The sequence below is a fragment of the Rhinopithecus roxellana genome, chromosome 13 (assembly GCF_007565055.1).
Source record: "Rhinopithecus roxellana isolate Shanxi Qingling chromosome 13, ASM756505v1, whole genome shotgun sequence".
Taxonomy (NCBI): Eukaryota; Metazoa; Chordata; class Mammalia; order Primates; family Cercopithecidae; genus Rhinopithecus; species Rhinopithecus roxellana.
The window spans coordinates 46,487,400-46,510,105 of record NC_044561.1 but is presented as its reverse complement, the minus strand read 5'-3'; the positions used below and the strand labels follow the sequence as shown (position 1 = coordinate 46,510,105).

Here is a 22,706-nt window from a genome sequence, read left to right as displayed (position 1 = left end):
TCATTTATACGTACTGATATTATTCACATATGACCATGTGTCTCATGCTTTTACTACGTCAGCTATGGCTTTGGATAGCTATAACCATTGGCGTTTAAAGAAAGAAAAGGTTACTTTGAAGGGGAGGGAAAATATCTTTAGAAATTCTACGATAGCACTTTGTGTGTGTGTATGTGGATACATATTTCTGTATGCAGTGACTACATGTTTGTATTTCTGTATGCAGTAATTGCATGTTTATATGTCTTCTAGAAGTTTGACTGAAATGGAAGAATATGAAGAGAAATAGAAGAGCAAAACATAATGGATTAGGAGATCTAAGGCAGTAAACTCTGAGACATGTTATCTATTTTAATTGGTGCAAACTATTTACTGAAAATATCTACATTGTGTTTTGCTGTTTCATCCTTTGAAATAGTCATAGTAAGATGTGAATTTTAAAAACTATGCCAACTAAACTAAAAATTGTTCTACCATAATACTTATGGTATAATTTGTGGCTACATTGCCTCAAAATGAATCAAATGCTAGTAACTTAAGTACATGTACATTGGAAAACAAACTTATACCATTTAAATTTTTTCCTAAGTGAATTTTCCTTGACTGTTTTACAAGTCTGAATTTTCTTTTGAATTTTCACTTGAATGTTTTATGTCTAAAGCAAGGCCACACATTTAGAATTACTATGTTTAAATATCCATTAACATTTGAAATTCTTTTGCACAAAGATGTATTCTGTACATGGTTAGTTGTTTGACTTGCTTTCATACTGACTAACAGGTATCTGAGGAGCATAAAATTGTTCTTGATAGTTCTGATGATCTGATTTAATTAATTCATTAAGATTTTCTTTTTATGTTAAACCAGCCATGATTAACAAGGGCTCATAACTCGGAAGCTTTTACCAAAATAATAAGACACACTGGTATATATTTTGATCCACTGTCCTGTTTTGAGAGTAACTCTTTACTGACCAAAATGAGGGCTCTTAAGTTACAAGTAAGACCATTATAATTTTTATGTTCGCTGCTTGTGCTGATTTTTCTTTTAAGTTATCAAGATATTATTGTAACTTAAACAAGTTTGAAAAATATGATGGTTGGTGGCAAGAATCTTTTTTTCCTTTTACTTATTTATTTATTTTTTTGAGACAGGGTCTCACTCTGTCCCCCAGCTGAAGTACAGTGTTGCAGTCATAGCTCACTGAAGCCTTGACCTCCTAGACTCAAGCAATCCTCCCACCTCAACTTGCCAAATAGCCAGGGCTGCAGGCTCACCCCCACCACGCCTGGCTAATTTTTGTATTTTTGATACAGACAGGGTTTCACCATGTTACCCAGGCTGGTCTCAAGCTCCTGGGCTCAAGCAACTCGCCCACCTTGGCCTCCCAAAGTGATGGGATTACAGGCGTGAGCTACCACGCCCAGTCAAGAATCATTCTGATTACCATTGCTATAGTTATCATTCTTTAGTTCTCCGCAGTGCATTACACAATTTAAGTGAAGTGCCTTGACATTCTCTGCATGTATGTAGAAATGTTTTCAGCGCTGTAGCATTTAGAGGGTAATGGAGTTCTCCATAGTCCACACCAGGACCACCTTAGGCTATCTGTGCCTGACAGTGGGCTGTCTCTCACACTGAAGTTTCAGGAACCAGAATCTTCTTAGGTGAGGTTGCTGTTTTGGCCTGATTTCTGGAAGACAGTCTGTTTCCGTGGCAGTCTCATTAAGGAGTGCCCACAAAGTGTTTATTAATGATGATGATAAGGTTTCCAAGTGGATTTGTTCCTGTTACTAAGAACCCATAAAATTTCATTTCTTTCCCTTCCGCCTCAGTCGGAAACAGATGGTGAACCAAAATTTTTGCTTCTAATTAAAGATTTCAGTGAGGACCCAGGTAGGTGGGAAGCATTTGCAGCTTTGATCTCTCTTAGGAAAACTTTTCTTGCTCAACACATCACCCTTAATATTAGTATTTTGTTGTTGTTTATTTATCTTGATGATTCTCCAGCAGTAGGTAGCACACTTAAAAAGTCCCTGTTTTATATTTCCCCGGGCTTTCACCTCCACCCTTACTATCTTTGATATCAACAATCATGGATCTGTTGGACATTGAGCATCCGGTCTCAAATATAGACAGTGAAAGGACAAAAGCCAGGTGCACTGGGACGTGTTCAGTGAATGGCATCTGTGTCCGGCACAGCAGACTGCAAACTATCATGTTACTCAGGAGAGGAGAAAGGTTGGGGTTCCCAAGAATCACTGGTAGAAAACTTTATCCTTCTGCTGTGTGTTCAGAGTGAACTCATTTTCACCTTCTGGAAATGTGCTTTTGCAAGAATGCAGGTTGCCTGTCCTGCATGTACGTATTTATTTAAAATGCTAAACCACTGTTGCCTCACCTCCCACATCTACATGGCTTTTACTTGCAGCTGCAGACAGTCCTGAAGACTGCATTTATGTTTTGTTAGTTTCTGTATTCTCACTACTGCACAAGGTGTCTGGTGTATCTAAGAGTTCGTTAGATATAACTGAATATATATTACTGGAATAGTTATTGGAATGCTGTTAGTTTGACTTTAAAAGTATTATTTTGAGGGTGGGTTAAGTAGAAAGAGTACTGAACCAGTTAAAAATTAATTTTATTTATTTTGAAATAATTCTTACCTGTAGAGCTTTGAATGTGAAGAGGTTTTATATTTATTTTGTGAAAACTTTCCAATTTGTATAAAAGTAGGGAACAATGTAATAAATTCTCATGTATCTATCACCTAGCATCTGTAATGATCAAGTTAAGTTTTATCTATTTACTCACTCCCACCCCCAGCTCTTATTTATTTTGGAATCAAATTCCAGATATTATATCATTTCTATCTATTAGCGCTTTAGGATATATCTTTAAAAGATAAGGATGCTTAAAAAATTACTTGGTTTAAACATTTTATCTCTAGCAATATATTTTCATGTTGCTGTGTAACTTTCGGAGAGCATTTTCTTTTTTCCCTGTATCCTCTTGACTGTCTACTGTAAAACCATGTTGCTGTTATTACTTATTCCTCAAAATTAATTCAAGGATTACTTTTTAGACAGAAAAAAAAAATCTATTGTCTCATCTTAGACCGAAGGAGAAGCCTTGAAAATTTCCATTTTAGAATTGTTTTCTTTGAGCAAGTCATTCAGTGTGTTTCCATAGCTGGACACATGCCTATTAGCACTGCCCCCGGAGAGAGTCTCACTTGGGGAGTATATAAATAAGACTGAAGTCCAACACTTCACTTCGAGTAAGTCTTCACACCGATGCGCTTGCAAATGAACTGTTAATAACTGTCCCACTGTCCCCATGTGGTTAAAAAACAACTTTGCCCGGGCACAGCTGCCTTCTTTCATTGTAAATACAGTATTTTCTTGCCTTTCTTGTCACCCTGTTCTTTGATCACCTGTCTATGAAGTTATGTTTAAGAACCTTTTTGATCTGCTGTGTTTTGTTGAAAATTTCACCAGTGTTAGCACAATGAAGCAAATAAGAAGTGGAGATGTGAGTCAGCTGTTGCCACTAAATCCTGAGATACCCTCGGAATGTTACTGATGTGTTCAATGAAAGTTACTTTAAAAGTTTGTATTTACGATGCAGACTTTTTAAGACGTGTAGAAACCTTATACCCCCATTTAGTATCAAATCTCTTATTGAGCCGGGCGCAGTGACTCACACCAGCACTTGGGGAGGCCGAGGCGAGTGAATCACCTGAGGTCAGGAGTTCGAGACCAGCCTGGCCAACATAGTGAAACCCCATCTCCACTAAAAACACAAAAATCAGCTGGGTGTGGTGGTGGGTGCCTGTAATCGTAGCTACTCAGGAGACTGAGGCAGGAGAATGGCTTGAACCCAGGAGGCGAAGGTTGCAGTGAGCCGAGATTGTGCCATTGCACTCCAGGCTAGGCAACAAGAGTAAAACTCTGTCTCAAAAAAAAAGAAAAAAAAAAAAAAAAACCTCTCTTGGTCATGGGAATACATAATATGTTGGTGGAGAACTAATTATGCTTATTTACTATTGAACAGGCGTTTTCTTTTTTTCTTTCTTTCTTTCTTTTATCCCAGACACATCAACTGGATCATTCTGCTCATTACCTGCGCCTGAAATTTCTAATAGAAAACAAAATGCAGCACTATGTTCCACAGCCCGAGGAAGACATCTATGAGCTGGTAATGTTTTGACTGCTGTCCAAGCACATTTTATGGGAGATTATTTTCAAATTATGAGTGTTCTTGTGTTAATTGTAGTTGGTGGAGTGGAACGAGTTCAGAAATAAATGAGCTTCATGCAGAGCCCTTAAGTTGGTGGAGATGGCCTTACTTAGCTCAGTATTTCCAGAGTAGCATGACCACGTTCGTTTACATAAGAAGCAGTGCAGTGCTATCATGAAAAGCAAAATCTAGAGCTTTCTCTTACATTGAACTTTAGTCATTATTGTAATACTAGCTTTCCTTGCATCGGCAGTCTTTTATTTTATTGTATTTTAGTGTTTCTATTTTGTTGTTTAGAGACAAGATCTCACTCTGTCACCGAGGCTGGATGGAGTACAGTGGGTGTGGTCCTAGCTCACTGCATCGTTGAGCTACTGGGCTTAAGTGATCCTTCTGTGCCAGCTTCCTGAGTAACTGGAACCACAGGCACATAGCACCATGGCCGACAAACTTTTATTTTTTATTTTTATTTTTATTTTTAGAGACAGGATCCTGCTTTGTTGCCCAGGCTGGTCTTGAACTCCTGGGCTCAAGTGATCCTCCCACCTCAGTCTCTCGAAGTGCTGGAATTACAGGTTTGAGCTACTGCGCACGGCCAGTCTTTTATTTTAAATTGGTGACTTAAAGACCAGCTGCTTGTCGTTACAGAAAACAGTGCTAATTCTAATTTTGTGTGACATCCGTAGGCATGTTGAAACTGCTGGGTCAAATCTTGTTGGGTGAAGAAAGCTGCCATCTATGTCCTAGTCTTTTGGAACTGTATTTATATAGCTTCTTGAGGACATTTACATATATTTGAGTTTGAACATACTTATGGGACTGGGGTTATGAATCAGACCTGCTTACTAATCATATGGAACTGGCCAAGAAAAAAAAAATGAAATGCTAACACTTAATTTCTAGGATTTTACACAGATTAGAGATAATACGCTTACTTGGTAAATTACAATGGTTGTTATTGCAGTAAGCCAGTGACAAGCTCTTTGCTTGTTAGCAAAGTGTTGCGTTTGTCAGTTCCAGGAAAGAAACATTTTGGGAGCAAGGCGCCTCTATTTTGGAGTGCCTGTGCTCTCTCTGTACTTAGTGGTTCCTCTGGGGTCTCTGACTGCTTGCCATGGATGTGTGAATAACAGTGACTTCAGACAGGGTTTCACCACAGAAAGCGGAACTGAATGTTTAAACCCAAGTATTATTCTCTTTTTGGAAAAGGGAAGCATGATTTAAAAATGAGTAGGAAATTCTGTTTCTAGTCAACTTTATTGAGGTATATTTTACATTTAAGAAAACCCTCGCCAACTTTAAGGACACAATCCAATGAGTTTCGACAAATGTATACAGTTTTGTTTCCACTACTGCATCATGCTTTGGAACATTTCTGTTACCTAAAAAGTTACCTCGTGCCCCTTTAAGGGCTTTTAAGGAAATGTAAGAGAGGGTGTGCTTTTGTAACACTTTTAGCATGTTATGCAATAGAAGATGATCAAAATAATGAGCCCTTTTTAAACTATCACTTAAATCAGTAACTGTTCTGTGTTGAGTACGTTTAACAGAGAGAGCTGATGTATTCTTTTTCTGGCCTAGGGAGAAGGCCAGTTCTTGGTGCTGCTGTATGAGTAGAGGAAAGAAAACCCCTTTTTTCTTACTTAAAAAAGGGAAGTGCTTTTCTACTAACACTAGAAGAGTTATTAGATTACATATTTTGCGTCTTGGGGTTAATGAATATTTTGCATCCTGAATTGTAGGGATCTTACCTAACCAGGTTCCATGTTCGTCATATTTTACACATAACAGGTATAGGTACTTCAGACATAGTTTTTGAAATTATATGGACTCATTTATTATTTTTAAGCCTTGCCCATTGTGTGGTCTCCTCCAACATAGGAGACTAAGGTGTGCCAAGCTTAGTCTGTTTGGATCTACAATTTTTGTATGCAGATAGCTATATATGTATTTTAAAAGAATCTAAAGTACAGGGAGACCATGGTATTATTTCTTGGCCTGTTGCAGAAAGTCTCCAGCCCATAGATCTCTAAGGATGCAAATGCCACAGTCTTGCAAAACCTCTGTTTCGACCAAGGTTCTTAACTATTTTGTCCTTTGGATACTTTTGGTAGCCTGGTGGAGCCTCTAGACCCCCTTCTCAGAATGATATTTTCAATCACATAAAATAGAATACATAGGCTTACCTGTGCCCTAAATATATTGAAATAGTTCTCAAAAATATTTTTTGAATTATAGGTAATATATGTTCTTATTTATTAGCTCATTAAATTATAAGACTTAATAGGTAGATATAAACCTAATAGCTAGACCATTAAATTACAAGACCTAGTGGTAGATCTAATAGCTACCACTGTTCTGAGGAACGATGAGAATAAGTAATATTTTGAGACATTAGCAGCAGCTAAAACATGATATGAAAATAACTGTGATTTCTATTCGTGACAGAGTCACAGGCACTGCTACTATTTTACTATGTTTGTTGCCTACGTTCATTTAGGGTAAAAGGAAGTGCTGATTTTCAGTTTAAGGTTTATAAATACAAATATATCACTTTTTTTTTTTTTAATGACGAAGTTTTGCTCTGTCACCCAGTCTGGAGTGCAGAGGCGCAATCTTGGCTCACTTCAACCTCCGTCTCCCAGGTTCAAACAACTCCCTGCCTCAGCCTCCCGAGTAGCTGGGATTACAGGTGCCTGCTACCACGCCCAACTACTTTTTGTATTTTTAATAGAGACGGGGTTTCACCATCTTGGCCAGGCTGGTCTTGAACTCCTGACCTTGTGATCCACCTGCCTTGGCCTCCCAAAGTGCTGGGATTACAGGCATGAGCCACCGCACCTAGCCAATATCACTGTTTTTATCATCCACATTCACAGACCACTTGAACTCTATCCATGGGTCCCTGGTTTTGAATCCCTGCTTTAGGCCATTAAGCTGCACATAGTGTCATTCTGGAGACAGGGGGTTTCTGAACAGCATTCCTGGATGCTTTTTGAGAGGCTGCAGGTATTCAGTGTCTTGTCCTTACTGAATAAGCATCAGACCACACACAGTTAATTGGTTTCCCTGGCTCATCCCCATTTTGATTTTGATGGACATGGGAAACTTCAAGTGTTAAAGCCATTTCCCTATAAATGACTCATTCATGCATGACTCTCCCAGGATATTTTATTCTATGCCATTGTTTTGTCAAACAGTGTTTAGTAGTAAGACCAATAGTTATTAGCAAAAGTATGTAGTATGTTTTAAAGATCTTTTTGGAGGGTCTAGTGTGTTTATTTTGGGGGTCAGGGGATTCTCTTGCTTATGGATAACCAGGAATAGTTAGCCATTGATTTATCTGCTTTGCTGGGTGTGTTGTTAATACAAGTAATACCTGTTTGGCCACTTTTTCACGATGACTTGTTTGTTGGGTCCGGTCCACGGAATGATCATGTACATGGTTGTAGTCTATGGAAGTGCTTTTCAAAAACCCACATTAAATGCATTTTTTAATAAAGTGACAGAAATAAAGTTTGCAGAAACACTGATCAATTTATTTATTCACTCATCCAGCAAATACATATATATTTTAAAATAGAGTCTCATTCTGTTGCCCAGGCTGGAGTGCAGTGGGACAGTCTCAGCTCACTGCAACCTCTGCCTCCTGGGTTCAGGTGATTCTCTTGCCTCAGCCTCCCAAGTAGCTGGGACTACAGGTGCCCACCACCACACCCAGCTATCATCTAGCCAATATTTATTTAGCATTTGTATGCCTGGCACTATTCTAGCTGTTCTAGGCACTGGGAATACACCAAAACAATTCTGTTCCTGGTGGAACCTGTATTCAGGTTTGCAGAAACAGGTAAAAATACGTGCGAATGTGTAACATGTCAGGGAATGTTCAAAGCCTACAGAGACAAGAACTTGGGGCAAGTAGAGAGAGGGAGATGATGCATCTGCAGCAGGTCTTGTTGCTTTTAAATTTTATTTTATTTATTTTTGGTGGTTTTTTTTTTTTTTTTTTTTTTTTTGATGTGATGTTTGAACAGGGTGAGTGAGTGAAGTGAGGGAGTGGAATCATAGAGGTATTTTGCAGACAAGTGTTATAGGCTGGCACACGCCTGTAATCCCAGCACTTTGGGAGGCTGAGGCAGGTGGATCCCCTCAAGTCAGAAGTTCGAGACCAGCCTGGCCAACATGGTGAAACCCCATCTCTACTAAAAATACAAAAATTAGCCAGACGTGGTGGCACACGCCTATAGTTCCAGCTATTCGGGAAGCTGAGACAGGAGAATCGCCTGAACCCAGGAGGCGGAGGTTACAGGGAGCCGAGATCGCGCCACTGCACTCCAGCCTGGGTAGCAAAGCCAGATTCTGTCTAAAAAAAAAAAAAAAGTTCTAGGCTGAGAGAACAAAGCTGGCTAAGGCCCAGGCAGGGGGAGGGTGGCCATGGTGGAAGTGGCTTACCTGCTGTGTGAGGAGGATTGGTGGAGAGGGTGCAAAAGGGGGAATGCAGGAGATGAGGGAAGGAGGGAGAAAGGATAGGCCATGTAGAGCCTAAGTGCCATGGGAAACCCCAGAGAGAAAGGACATTGCTGGACATCTGTTTTGAAAGGCTCACTGTGGCGGATGAGTGGCCCACAGGGCATGAGAGGATGAGTAACCAGGGCCCACAAAAGGCTGCAGAGAGTCTTTGTCAGGCCAGAGCATGACGGTGGCTCAGACCAAACCACCCAAAGGAGACAGAGAAAGAAATGATAATGATTTTGTGAGAACTCAAGAGCCTAGGTAAGCAATTTGTTTCTTAAAATCTGGTGCTCTTCTCATCCAGTTTTTGAAAACAGGGAACGTTGCAACATTATCAGTTTAATAAAAGAAAGGGAAGGTGTGAGCTATTTCATCGTTAAGTGCATTTATGTATAAAACTACTGAATTTCAAAACTTCTAGTTCCAGATATTGTGGTTGCATTGAAAATACATTTTAAAGTATAAACCCTTCTTGAAATTCTATATAGTTTTAGTGTTGTTCACTAAACCCGGCTTTAGTGTAATCAGGATGTTGTGGCCAGCCGGCCTGTCTATATGATACTGAGTTGCTGTCTGAGACCAGCAAAAGACGCAATGATATTCACACTAATTCCAAAGAAAACTAGGAAGTAGTATTATGAAAAAATAGGAAAGATAATGCACAAAGCTCGATTCCCACTAGAGCCTGTGGAAATGAGTAAAACAAACAGTTATATACTGCCACCTGGAGGAAGGGTTTGGCACTTGAAGAAAGTTTTAAAAAATAAAACTAAGGCTCCTACTGAGTTGAAGTGAACGTAGTTGATAACGTTCCATCGAGCATTCTGTGGTGTTAGGGTATATACTGTAAACCTTATTGAATTTAGTATTTAGAGTTTTGGTGGCTGTTTTCTGAATGAAAAAGTAGTATAACTGATTTCTTCTTGTAAATTTATTTGTATGAAACATTTCTAAAGTATAGCACTAAAGCCACATTCAGTCATGCCCTTGACACGTCACATGTGGTGGGAGTCGCATTAAATTAAGGTGTTTAAGAGGATCCAAGCCATCCTATCCACATTCCTACCCCTCACACTCCTTAGCATTCTATTATAGCAAACGCTTTCTAGGCTCCTGAGTCACAAGTATTATGCTGACCTCTCAAATGCCCCAAGCCAATAAAGAGAAGAAACTGGCCACTCTTTTCTACCTGCCCGAATAAAATTGTTTCTGGACAAATGGCTGTGTGGTCAGAGATGCGGGCAAGTTTAGATAATCATCAAGACTTCTCTTTAGTGCTAACGGCCACAGTTTTTGTCCTTGACCTTGGCTCAAAATTGGTTTTCATTTCAAGATAGAATAATAATTTTAAAAATCTATATGAGCATTTGACACATCTATTTGTTTGTGGGTTTTTATTATAAATTTTGGATTTGAACCTTTGACTGACCTAGGAGGGTAGGTTCCCTTTGCTTTCATACCCTGTGTTCCAGTGAGGGCTGATCTGGGAGGCATTGTAGTGTAGTGAAAAGAGTGCGGCTCTGGAGCCAGTGAGCCCAGCTGTGTGTGAACCGGTCTTCTGAACTTAGGAAAGTGCTTTCTCTTTAGGCTCTTGCCTTTATTTGTAAAATGGAGATCACGCTTGTCTCTTGGAGTTAGTGGGAGAGGCATGACATATAGTCAGAACTCCATAAGTTATTGTCTTGATGATAGATCTTGACATTTGAAAATGAAATATCGATTAATTTAAACAACAGTGTTTCTGATGGGTGAACTTTGCATCGTTCTTATCTTGACTATGCATAAAGCTCTTTTTCCAGCCTTTGTTGCACATGTGCAGGTTTGTTACCTGAGTATATTCTATGATGCTGAGGTTTGGGGTACTATTGATCCTGTCACCTAGGTAGTAAGCCTAGTGCCCAGCAGTTAGTTCCACAACCCTTCTCCTCCTCTCTCCTTCCCCCTGTAGTAGTCCCCAGTATCTTTATGTCCATGAGGACTCATTGTTTAGCCCCTAGTTGTAAGTGAGAAGGTATTTGGTTTTCTGTTCCTGTGTTAATTCACGTAGGAGAATGCCTTCCAGCTGCTTCCATGTTGCGGCAAAGAACATGATTTTGTTCTTTTCCATGGCTACATAGTATTCCGTGGTATACACGTACCACGTTTTCTTTATCCAGTCCACCCTGGGTGGGCCTATAGATTGATTCCACATCTTTGCTATTGTGAATAGTGCTGCCATGAACATACAAGTGCACGTGTCTTTTTGGTAGAATGATTTATTTTCTTCTGGATATATACCAAGTAATGGGATAGCTGAGTCAAGTGGTAGTTCTGTTTTAAGTTCTTTGAGAAATCTCCAAACTGCTTTCCACAGTGGCTGAACTAATTTACATTCCCAACAACAGTGTATAAGCGTGTCCTTCTCGGCTGGGCATGGTGGCTCACGCCTGTAATCCCTGCACTTTGGGACGCTGAGGCGGCCGGATCATTTGAGATCAGAGTTCGAGACCAGCATGGCCAACATGGCGAAACCCTGTCTCTACTAAAAATACAAAAAAAAAAAAGGCCAGATGTGGCAGCAAACGCCTGTAATCCTAGCTACTCGGGAGGCTAAGGCAGGAGAGTTGCTTGAACCCTGGAGATAGAGGTTGCAGTGAGCCGAGATCTCGCCACTGCACTCCAGCCTGGGCAACAGAGCAACACTCTGTCTCAAAAGAAAAAAAAAGAAAAGAAAAGCATTCCCTTCTCTCTGCAGCCTCACCAGCATTTGTTGTTTTTTTGCTTTTTAATAATAGCCATTCTGACTGGTGTCAGATGGTATCTCATTGTGGTTTTGGTTTACATTTCTCTGATGATTAGCAATGTGTACATTTTTTCATGTATTTATTGGCCACATACATGTCTTGAGAAGTGCCTGTTCATGTCTTTTGTCCATTTTTTGATGAGATTATTCATTTTTTGTTGATTCGAGTTCCTTATAGATTCTGGATATTACACCTTTGTCAGACGCATAGTTTGCAAATATTTTCTCCCATACTGTAAGTTGTCTGTGTACTGATAATTTCTTTCTCTGTGCAGAAGCTCTTTAGTTTAATTAGGTCTCACTTTTCCATTTTCTTTTTTGTTGCAATTGCTTTTGAGGACTTAGTCATAAGTTGTTTCCTTTCTTGGGCTTTTAGAGGGCTGATTAATTTGTGTACTTCAGTATTCTAGCTAATTTCGATAAAGTTCAGTGGCTAAAAAAAGAATATCCTCCTTTATGTCATTTGTTTTTTGTTTCAATGCTATCGTTTGTCTCTACTTATTTGTACTATCATGAACTTTTTGGAAGGGAAGCATAGAGATTTATCTTATTTCCATGAATTCCATACCAAGATCTTTATAACCTCTTCCTGATTTTAATAAACTTTTTTCCCCCCACGGCTAGAGGCCTCCATTACTTTAGCATTATTTTTCAGGTCTGTGGAAGACATTGGGTAGGAATAGATAGAGAGTGATGTGGAGGAATTATTTAGAAACCAAACTGTGGCTGTGTTTGAGGATGACAGTTGTAAGTCTTTACTTTTACTTTTTACTCTTAATGAGTTCCGTTTAATGAAAAGATTGTGAAGTGCAAATTCACATAAGTATCACTTGTGAAAAAATAGATTTCTGAAATGATGATTTTTTAACGTTAGTTATAATGAAATTTTAATTAGATTTCTCTTTGTAACTTTCAGCTATACAAAGAAATTGAAATCTGTCCAAAAGTCACTCAGAGCATCCACATTGAGAAGTCAGACACAGCTGCCGATACTTACGGTAAGTTTATGTTTCTTTGTGTTTTAAGGTAAAGCATTTCTTATGTAAGTGTGAATTTATTTACAGTTCAACAAAATGCCTTTGGGTCCTATCTAAAACAGACAGTATATCTGGCTCCTGTGCTGTGGAGGGTAGCCACACTAGGGGAAAAAAGGGATATTTACTCTGGGTATGATGTAGACTTTGGTGTTCAATTTCATAACTTTAGTTATTGGGGTTCTACCATCATAAAAAGGAAGTGGGTAGGTTATTTTATATGTCGAAAGATAAAATTACAACTAGTTTAGTTATAAATCTGATTGGCTTTTATTTGTGATTCGTGCATGGGGCAGCCTCCGTTCTACAAAATTGAATGAGAGCTCCCTCTGGGCAATGGCAGAACAGTGATTTTTGTAAGGTGGAGACAAGGAAACAGAACAGTGGAAGAAGAAACCTGATTGTTTAACATTAGCTTACTTCAGGTTACTTTTTTGTAAGGGTTAAAGCAGAGGGGACATACTTATTTTGCTGACTATGGTAGACCAGAATCTCTTGTTTTCAGGAAAAACTGGTCTGTTTGGGGATCTACCTGCTTCCTGAAAGTTTTAGTTTGATTATGCAGCATCCGGCAGGAGTGATTCCATTTTTTATTTGATCTGGTCTTTTGGGCGTAACGCAGGAACTCAGTTCACAACAGTGGCCTCCCATAATTTTTGTTTAACATATACTATGATGTACCTTAGTAATATAGGAATTATTCTTTTATACCCCTCTCCTGAAAACATAGACATTATCCTCCCTTCTCATACAAGGCTTGTTAAAGGAACTTACTTTGGTTTTGTGTTGCGGGATCCCCAAGACCATCCCTAGGTTTGCTGATTCACTAGGAAGACCCGCAGAGCTCAGCATCTGGTCATACTCACAACTATGTTTTTTTAATAGCAAAATTATACTGAAGTGGCTTCATTGTCTTGGGTGAATACCCAAGGTTCATTGTCTCACGCCAAGGGAATCACGGATGCAGACACACAGGTGGGTTTAGGAGTAGAGGTTTAATAGTCAAAAAAAGAGAAAGGAGAATAGCTGTCTCTCCTGCAGAGAGAGAGGGGTGCCCCAGGGGGTCTTCCGGCCAGCGGTGGAAGATTTTATAGCCAGGCTTGAGGAGGTGGTGTCAGATTTACATAGGCCGCACAGATTGGTTGGACCAGGTGTGACGTCTACACAGCACGCAGGGAAACTGGCTGCCCCGTCCTGACTTTATTATGCAAATGGCGTCTTTGCCTGGCCGGGGCCATGTTCACTGCTCCTTACTGTACAGGTGGCTGGCAAAGAGAAGAGAGGATGGAGCCACCGTTTTGAACATGCTTAGTTCCAGCTCGCCTTTTCCTATTGGCACAACTGCCAGCATTCACCGGGGTCTATGTGTGCGGCTCGATTTTACAGGCTGCTTTTTGTTAGAAAAGAAAATTATTTGGGGGCTGCTTTTCATTAAAAGGAAAACCTTACTGAGGATTTTCTTCCCTTCACTCTCTGCCTAAATCATTTCATCTTAACTCCTATATCAATACAAAACAAAATCAGCAAAGGGAAGAGACGCATGGAGCAAAGTCTAGGGGAAACCAGGTGTGAGCTTCAGCGAGCCCTGTTTCAGTGGAGTCACATAGAATGAGGATAACTTCCCCAGCACCAAGTTGTGAGGACACCTGAGAAATGCTCCCTCCTAGGGAAGGTGGTTAGAGACTCAGTGCCCAGGGCGTTTCTGGGGAGGCTTGTTCCCTAGGCAAGCTCTGCTTAGCATGCACCAAAATTCCAGACTCCCAGGAGGAAAGTAGGCGTTCACCATGAATCCCATTGTTTGTACACACCGTTTAGGCACTGTGAACCACTTAGGGTGTTGGGAACCCTCCCAAAATCCAGGTTCTCAGGATGCCAGCCAAGGTCCAAATTTGTAAGCGGGCCTTTCAAAGAACAGCAGTCATGCCTGCTGTGTTAACACTTTCCTAGGCGGTTGTCTACATTCTGGTGGAGTTAAATATATATTCCTTTCCATATGTTTAAGACCAGTCTTCTTTACTTAGCATTACAGTGTGTGTATGGCTTGAATAGTAACAGAATTGGTGCCTGAGTAAATTAAGTGAGGAAAATCCATACTGTGCTCAGTCAGGAGCGGCAAGGTTAGCTGAGGTGACAGACAGCCACCAAAGCCCGGTGGCTCAAAACAGTGACATTTATTTCTCACATTCACCATGCATCCCTTGTGGGTTGGCTGGGACTCCATACGTTGTCCTCATTCCACACTCAGGCCTGGAGCAGCTGCCACCTGGGACAGTGCTTGTCACTCAGCAGAGGGGGAAGAGGAGGTGGGAAAGCAGATGTTGTCCTACTCCCAATTCATTGGCCAAAGTAAGTCACACAGCCATACCTACCTACAAAGGAGCATAGAAGTGTGATTCTACTGTTTGGTAGAAGGAGAACAAAGTTCCTGGTGGAAAGACATAAAGACTACCACATATGTTCACTTAAGATTTCTCCCTGAACCGGCCGGGCATGGTGGCTCACGCCTGTAATCCCAGCACTTTGGGACGCCGAGGCGGGCAGATTACAAAGTCAGGAGATCGAGAGCATCCCGGCTAACATGGTGAAACCCCAGCTGTACTTAAAATACAAAAAATTAGCCGGACAGTGGCGGGCGCCTGTAGTCCCAGCTACTCGGGAGGCTGAGGCAGGAGAATGGTGTGAACCCGGGAGGCGGAGCTTGCAGTGAGCCAAGATCATGCCACTGCACTTCAGCCTGGGCAACAGAGCGAGACTCCATCTCCAAAAAAAAAAAAAAAGATTTCTCTCTGAATCAAGTTATTAAGCTTTTTTTTTTTTTAGGACACAGTTTTCCTCTGTCACCCAGGCTGGAGTGCAGTGATGCGATCTCAGCTCACTCCAACCTCTGCCTCCCGAGTAGCTGAGATTACAGGCATGTGCCACCATGCCCGGCTGATTTTTGAACTTTTAGAAGAGACGGGTTTCACCGTGTTGGCCAGGATGGTCTTGAACTCCTGACCTCAACTGATCTACCCACCTCAGCCTTCCAAAGTGCTGGGATTACAGGCGTGAGCCACTGCGCCTGGCCCAAGTTATTCAGCTTTTTAGCATTTGAAAATCTTTAAACTCTTTTCTGAGCAGTGGGATATTATATTCCTTCTGCACCTTCCCCTGTAGGCCACCAAGCTTCATCTCAGAATACTCAATAGAGGATTTGGGCCTAATGAAGAGAACCCAATTTTGAACCCTGGCCACTTGCATTATAACTTTATGCTGTTTATTTCTTGACCTTAAAACTAAAGACATCATAAAGCCAGGAGAATGTTTCTCATGGCAAGGAATAAATGTTTATGAGCGGCTTATTATGCAGCAAAAAGCCGACCTCAGTAATTAGAGCTGTAATTGGTGGCAATGAAGTGCTTGGATCCTCCAAAATTAGATGCTCCCATAATGATTATTCTTTTTCTCTTCAGTTTACTTATTTTTTGTTGAGTAAGGATAAACTAGCAAAGATCAAGTTCAGAAGGCTGAATTTCAAAGCTCTTGGACTCTAATTCTAAAATTGAATGATTCAGGGACCCCAAAATTGGAACTGGGCATAAAACTGCTATCGTTTGTATACTTTTTAATACTTTTTATTAAAGTCACTGAATTACTCACAGAACCCATTTACTTTTACCCCCTGAGGAAGGTATGACAGGGCACCAGGCATCAGTCTTAAGAGTATTACAGACAGTGCTTCTCAACCCTTCTGATGCAAAGAAGCAGATATTTTGTTTTGTTTTAATTTCCACTCTTGTAACTACCACTGCTTTTGTGAAATACTAAATTCCATGCTTGGAGGTTGTGGCAATGTCAAGGCTCCAAGAGGTTCTCAATGCTTAGTCTCGATTTCTGTCCTTACGGTACTGCCATTAGCTAACAGTTGGCACCTGTTCCTGGACTTCACTTTGAAAAGCCCTGCCACAGGCCAGACGCAGAGGCTCACGCCTGTAATCCCAGCATTTTGGGAGGCCAAGGCGGGTGGATCACGAGGTCAAGAGATCGAGACCATCCTGGCCAACATGATGAAACCCCGTCTCTACTAAAGATACAAAAATTAGCTGGGCGTGGTGACACGCACCTGTAGTCCCAGGTACTCAGGAGGCTGAGGCAGGAGAATCACTTGAACCCGGGAGGCAGAGGTTGCAGTGAGCCAAGATCGCGCCACTGCACTCCAGCCCGGTGACAGAGCGAGACTCCATTTCAAAGAAAAAAAAGAAAAGAAAAGCCCTGCCACGCATGGCTAATAAGCTCAGTCAAATCACTTCTTCTCCGTGCTCGGGTTGGTTCCAACAGCATATTGACTGAAGAGGTGAAAGATTCCCCCAGTCCTCAGAGATCTGATTGCCTCTGGATTAAAAGCTACCACAGAGTCGAAATTCAGCCCATCTGTATCTAATACTAACACCCCGCTAAGTGACTTTCGGTTAGATACTGAGTTCGGTACAAGTCAAGCTACTGGCACAAACACAAAAACACCTCACCATACAGATCAAATGCTGCTTTCTATTTTAGAACACTTTAGGGAGGAAAATATAATTTAATAATCCAACTGACTGAACACATTTTTTTTTTTTTGGAGACGGAGTCTCGCTCTGTCGCCCAGGCTGGAGTGCAGTGGCGCCATCTCGGCTCACTGCAAGCTCCGCCTCCCGGGTTCCCGCCATTCTCCCGCCTCAGCCTCCGAGTAGCTGGGACTACAGGCGCCCGCCACCGCGCCCGGCTAGTTTTTTGTATTTTTGGTAGAGACGGGGTTTCACCGTGTTAGCCAGGAGGTCTCGATCTCCTGACCTCGTGATCCGCCCGTCTCGGCCTCCCAAAGTGCTGGGATTACAGGCTTGAGCCACCGCGCCCGGCCTGAACACATTTAAAGAGAGAAGATTTACTTAATTTCTCTCTCTTGCCCCTCTCTCCACCGCAGCCTTCAGCTCACTCCCAGACCTTACTGTTGAAATTGGTTCACATATGCAATTACATGATACTTAGACTAAGCATGAGGCCCTAGGCTGCCTTGAAGTAGAAGAATGCGTCATTTCAGCAACTTAGTATTCCTTTTCTCTGGGTACTTCTAGTACTATTATGTTTTTTAGTCCTGTGTTCTCCTCACGTTACAGGTGCCTGTGCTTGTTATCTGAATTTTCGTTGTATCCTGGACTCTAGTGTTGAGTAATTCTCTATTGTTTATCATGTTATGGTTTTTCCAGGGTGAGGAATCTTTTGGTGATTCATCTCATGAGCTTGTTCTTAGTTTCTTTTTTCTTTTTTGAGACAGGATCTTACTCTGTCGCCCAGGCTGGAGTGCAGTGGTGGGATCATGACTCCCTGCAGCCTCAGCCTCCTAGGCTCAAGCCGTCCTTCCCACCTCAGCCTCCCAAGTAGCTGGGACTATAAGGCACGTGCCACCACGCCCAGCTAATTTACAAAAAAAAAAATTCTGTAGAGACAGGGTCTCACTATGTTGCCAGGGCTGCTCTCAAACTCCTGGGCTCGTGCATTCCTCCCGCCTCAGCCTCCCAAGAGTGCTAAGATTATAGGCATGAGCCACCACGCCCGACCTTAGTTTCATCACTTAGTTTTAAGCCCTTCCTTAATTCTCCTGATCATTATTCCAGTTGCCACTCATGATCCCTTCCTGTGTTTGAAGCGAACAGCCTTCCAACTGGTGGATATATCGATTTATATTGAATAATTTCCCTCTGCCCCCTGTTGGCAATCATTTTGGACGATATTAGAGTTGTCTGCTGAGAGTTACAACATTGCTATCCTATTTAAAAGAAATAGATCTGACTTTGCTGATTAACTGTTAAAAGCATTATGTTCTTCATTCAGCTCCACATATTCCCGCTGTAGGATATTTCATAATTTTCTTTATATTTATTCATATAGAAGATGGTTATAATGTTTTCCCCCTAGTGTGCAAAGTATTGACAAGTTTAAATGGAAGCTGTTCACATGTTTGTTGCAAGGCAAGGTGTGGGGAGGGCTTCCTTCCTGGAACAGTGAGAGGGAGCTCCTGTTTGACCCCTAAACCAGTGTCCAGTATCAATTCCAGTACAGAGCTAAAGTGCTATTCACTTTGGTAAATTTTTGGCTTTCATTTGGGTGATCTTCAAAGAAGGAGCTTAGGCCCATCCTCTTTCCTGTCATAGAGATTTCCCCACTAATTAGAGATGTCTGATCTGTTTTTTAGACCCATTCTTTTTACCCAGTTGTCCGGTACAAATTATATAATCAATTGCAGTCCTCAGACTGGAAGTCTCCTCTATTCTCACTCCTATTTTTAACCTTTTGATTATGAAAAAAGAAGACCAAGAAAACAGGGAATGGCCGGGTATGGTGGCTCACACCTGTAATCCCAGCACTTCGGGAAGCCGAGGCGGGTGGATCACTTGAAGCCAGGAGTTTGAGACCAGTCTGGCCAGCAGACGAAATCCCATCTCTACCAAAATTAGAAAAATTAGCTGAGTGTGGTAGTGTGTGCCTGTAATCCCAGCTACTAGGGAGGCTGAGGTAGGAGAATCGCTTTAACCCAGGAGGCAGAGGTTGTAGTGAGCTGAGATCGCACCACTGCACTCCAGCCTAGACAACAGAATGAGACTCCATCTCAAAAAACAAAAAAACAAACAAAAAAAAAAAAACAAGAGGGAATGGAGCAAATCAATACCTGAGGTGTCTCCATCAACTCAGTTTCAGGTGACTTGTAGCAGGCTCTCACCAGTGTTGCCTCTCCTGCCATCTTCCAGTTAAACAAAGGTGTTTCCTGGTACCCCACAGGGGTGTTAATTTTTTAACAGAAATAAAACTGGGGCCAGTTTACAGCAGTGCACGCCTGTAATCTCAACACTGTGAGAGGCAGAGGTGGGAGGATCGCATGAGGCCAAGAGTTTGAGACCAGCCTGGGCAACATAGTAAGACCCCATCTCTACAAAAAAATTAAAAAATTTAAAAAATTAGCCAAGCATGGTAGCACTTACGTGTAGTCCCAGCTCTTCTGGTAGATGAGGTAGGGAATTGCCTGAACCCAGGAGTTTGAAGCTACAATGAGCTGTGATCACACCACTGCATTCCAGGCTAGGGGGCAGAGCAAGACCCTGTCTCTTTAAAAAAAAAAAAAAAAGGTCTCAGATTGTAATAGAATGGTGGCATTTCAGAAAGGAAATTCTGATATTTAGATGAGTCCTATTCATTCTTTCCTATGACATAGCCCTTGATTCTCTCTGTCCTAACAGATTTTTTAAGAAATTTTCTACTACAATGCAGATAAATACACCTGTGTTAAGGCTCATGTAACTTAAATGGTTCTTGTGTAAAAATATTTTGATTTCAGCAGGGCTTCTTGACCCTTAATCTGAAAGTTAGAAGTTGCTGAAAGAAGAGAATTTGAAATAAGAGAACGAAATGACTTTGGAGAGTCTTCGGGGTGCCCCTGTGCCATTCCCTATCTGAGAGTGTTATGGTACTTGAGAGGGTGATGGCAATTAGCTGTTTTGCCTATGTGAGGTAATCCATTTCCTGGTCCTGTAAACTAAACAAAAAGCCATGTGTTCATCATGACATGGCCTCGGAAGGCTCAATGACTCCCTGGGACCCAGTCTTGTAATTCTGTTTTGCTGTTTGCCTGTTGTTTTTTTTTTTTTTTTTCAACCACTGCTTTCCCCTCAGCATTAAGACAGCTATCTATATTATGGGATGATTTTTCTCCCAGAGCTGAAATTATTGCAGCTATATACAATGACATGTGTTCCCATTGTCCTTTGTAGAAATATCTGCAAAGGTATTTCTTTCCTTTAGCAAAATAGGTATTCATTGTGGACACTGATGTAATTGATAGGGAAGAATTTTACATGAGGCGGTCTGGAAACAGGAGTGACCAGGACCTGTAACCATAGAGTTTTGAGTACCTAGGATCCTCAAGCCACATAGAATACCTGGGCCTCACTCTGCTTTCCTCTCTGAAGGATGAAGCAGAGCCCAAGGTTAATTAGCAAATTGGCTTTGAGCTCTGGAAGTCCAGAGAAGTATAAGATAATCTTCTGATCCGATACTGCTAGAGTGTGAAATCAGGTACAGTTTCTGTAATGTGTTACTCACATTACAGATTCGTAATGTGAGTTGCATCTTGCTCCTGTTTACACAATTGTATTAAATGAAACCAGTGTCCATGTAGTCATACATATGGATGAACACACACCCTCCAACAGTACAGTTGTAACATATTCTAGGACATAGATTGGATGAAAAATGTCTGGGGACTCTGAGGTAAGCTAATCTTTCTGTTTTCTGCTTCGGAGGAGAGTATGGAAAAGAAAAAAATGATGGCATTTACCAGGAAGCAAGATTAAACACAATAATTTGCTTTCCTTTGAGTTGATTGGTAGGTAATATGAAGATAGACATACCTAGTAATCTCTGTTTTTACAAGTAGTGACTTCCAGAATGATCTAAAAATATACCTTTTCTGCTTTGTAAAACAAGAAAAAACAATCACTCCAAACTATAACGACAAACATGAAACATACCTAGTTCACAGCAGGCACTTCCTGTTGTTTGCTAAACATTCAGAAGGTGTGAGCCCTGCCATTCTGCCTTTGTGTGTTTCACAGGGTTTTTACTTTCTTCTGTGGAAGAAGATGGTATTCGAAGGCTGTACGTGAATAGTGTGAAGGAAACTGGTTTAGCTTCCAAGAAAGGTAAGTCAATAAAGGGCTGGTCTGTCCATCTTAAATGCCCTTTGGGGCTTCTCTAGTTTTTGAATGAGAAAGATTTGCCCAAAGGATTCATTTGTGAAAAGTATTTAAACATTTTCTCATTGAAAACCCTTCCAGGGAATGTGCATTTTATTCCATTAACTTAAGTGTACCAGAAAGGTCATATTCTTGAATTTTTTTTTTTTTTTTTAATTTTTAGAGACAAGGTCTTGCTCTGTCACCCGGGCTGGAGTCCAGTAGCACAATCATAGGTCACTGCAGCCTTGAAATCCTGGGCTCAAGCTGTCCTCTCACCTCAGCCTCCCGAGTTGCTGAGAGAGTACAGGTGCATGCCACCACACCTGACTGATTTATTTACTTGCTTATTTTTCAGAGTCAGGGGTCTTGCTGTGTTGCCCAGGCTGTTCTTCAGCTTCTGGCCTTAAGCAATCCTCCTGTCTTAGCCTCTCAAGTCACACATTTTTGGATTTTAAATCTGATTGAGCCCATTTCCATGGGGCTGGTGGGAAATCCCATTCTAATCATGTGCTCGTCCTTCTCCATCTTCTAGGATGGTGTGGGGTTCCTGGGGGGGGGGGTTCTTCCTGGAGCAGAGCATGGGGGAAGAGCCCTCTGTATTTTGGTCCACACTGGTCAAAGCTGGCATTGGCCATTACCTGAGCCTGCGGAGCTCTTTCAAACCAGATGTTCTGTTGCTTCCATTCATAGAAGAATCTGCAGAAGTTGAGAACCTAGGGATTTGAGATCCAGCCTCCCTCCCCTTCCTTAGACAGCACTTCCCTGCTACATCCTGCCTGTTTCATTTCAGCCCTTCAATGGCCCATAATGCATTTGGGCTACTTGGCAAACCCCAACTCTCCATCCTTTTTCTACTTCTGGAAAGTCTTTGCCGCCTAGATGATTTGCGCTAATTTCTTAGAGCTACTGTAATAAACTACTACACACTGGGTGGCTTAAAATAACAGAAATTTATCCTCTCACAGTTTAGGAGGCCAGAAGTCTGAAATTAAGGTATTGGCAAGATTGATTCCTCTGGAGCCTCTGAGGGAAGAATGGCTTCATGCCTCCTTCTGGTTTCTGGCATGAAAGCAGCGCTTGGCATTCTGTGGCTTATGGGTGTATCACTTCAATCTCTGCCTGAAGTCATATGGCTTCTGCCCTGTCTCTGTGTCATTATACATGGCCTTTTTATAATAACACCAGTCATTGGATTTAGGACCTACTCTAAATCATTATGAATTGATTGTAACTTTCATGTATAATATTATATAATTATAATGATTATAATTATATAATTATAATACCATAATTATATAATTATAATGATACTATAATTATATAATTATCTTGACATATATGATCTATATCAAAAATATATATGATATTAACTTATAATATATTAATATA

At 41.2% G+C, this 22,706-nt stretch overlaps 1 protein-coding gene across 3 annotated transcripts in view; it reads left to right on the top strand.

Moving 5' to 3' along the window:
* Positions 1-22,706, top strand: part of TIAM1 (TIAM Rac1 associated GEF 1) — a 230,278-nt gene that overhangs the window by 139,511 nt on the left and 68,061 nt on the right. For all 3 annotated transcript variants that reach the window (XM_030914607.1, XM_030914608.1, XM_030914609.1), the window contains 3 exons: positions 4,096-4,200; positions 12,453-12,534; positions 21,195-21,281. In XM_030914607.1, the coding sequence (XP_030770467.1) occupies positions 4,096-4,200; positions 12,453-12,534; positions 21,195-21,281 (274 nt within the window). The remainder of the gene's footprint in view (positions 1-4,095; positions 4,201-12,452; positions 12,535-21,194; positions 21,282-22,706) is intronic.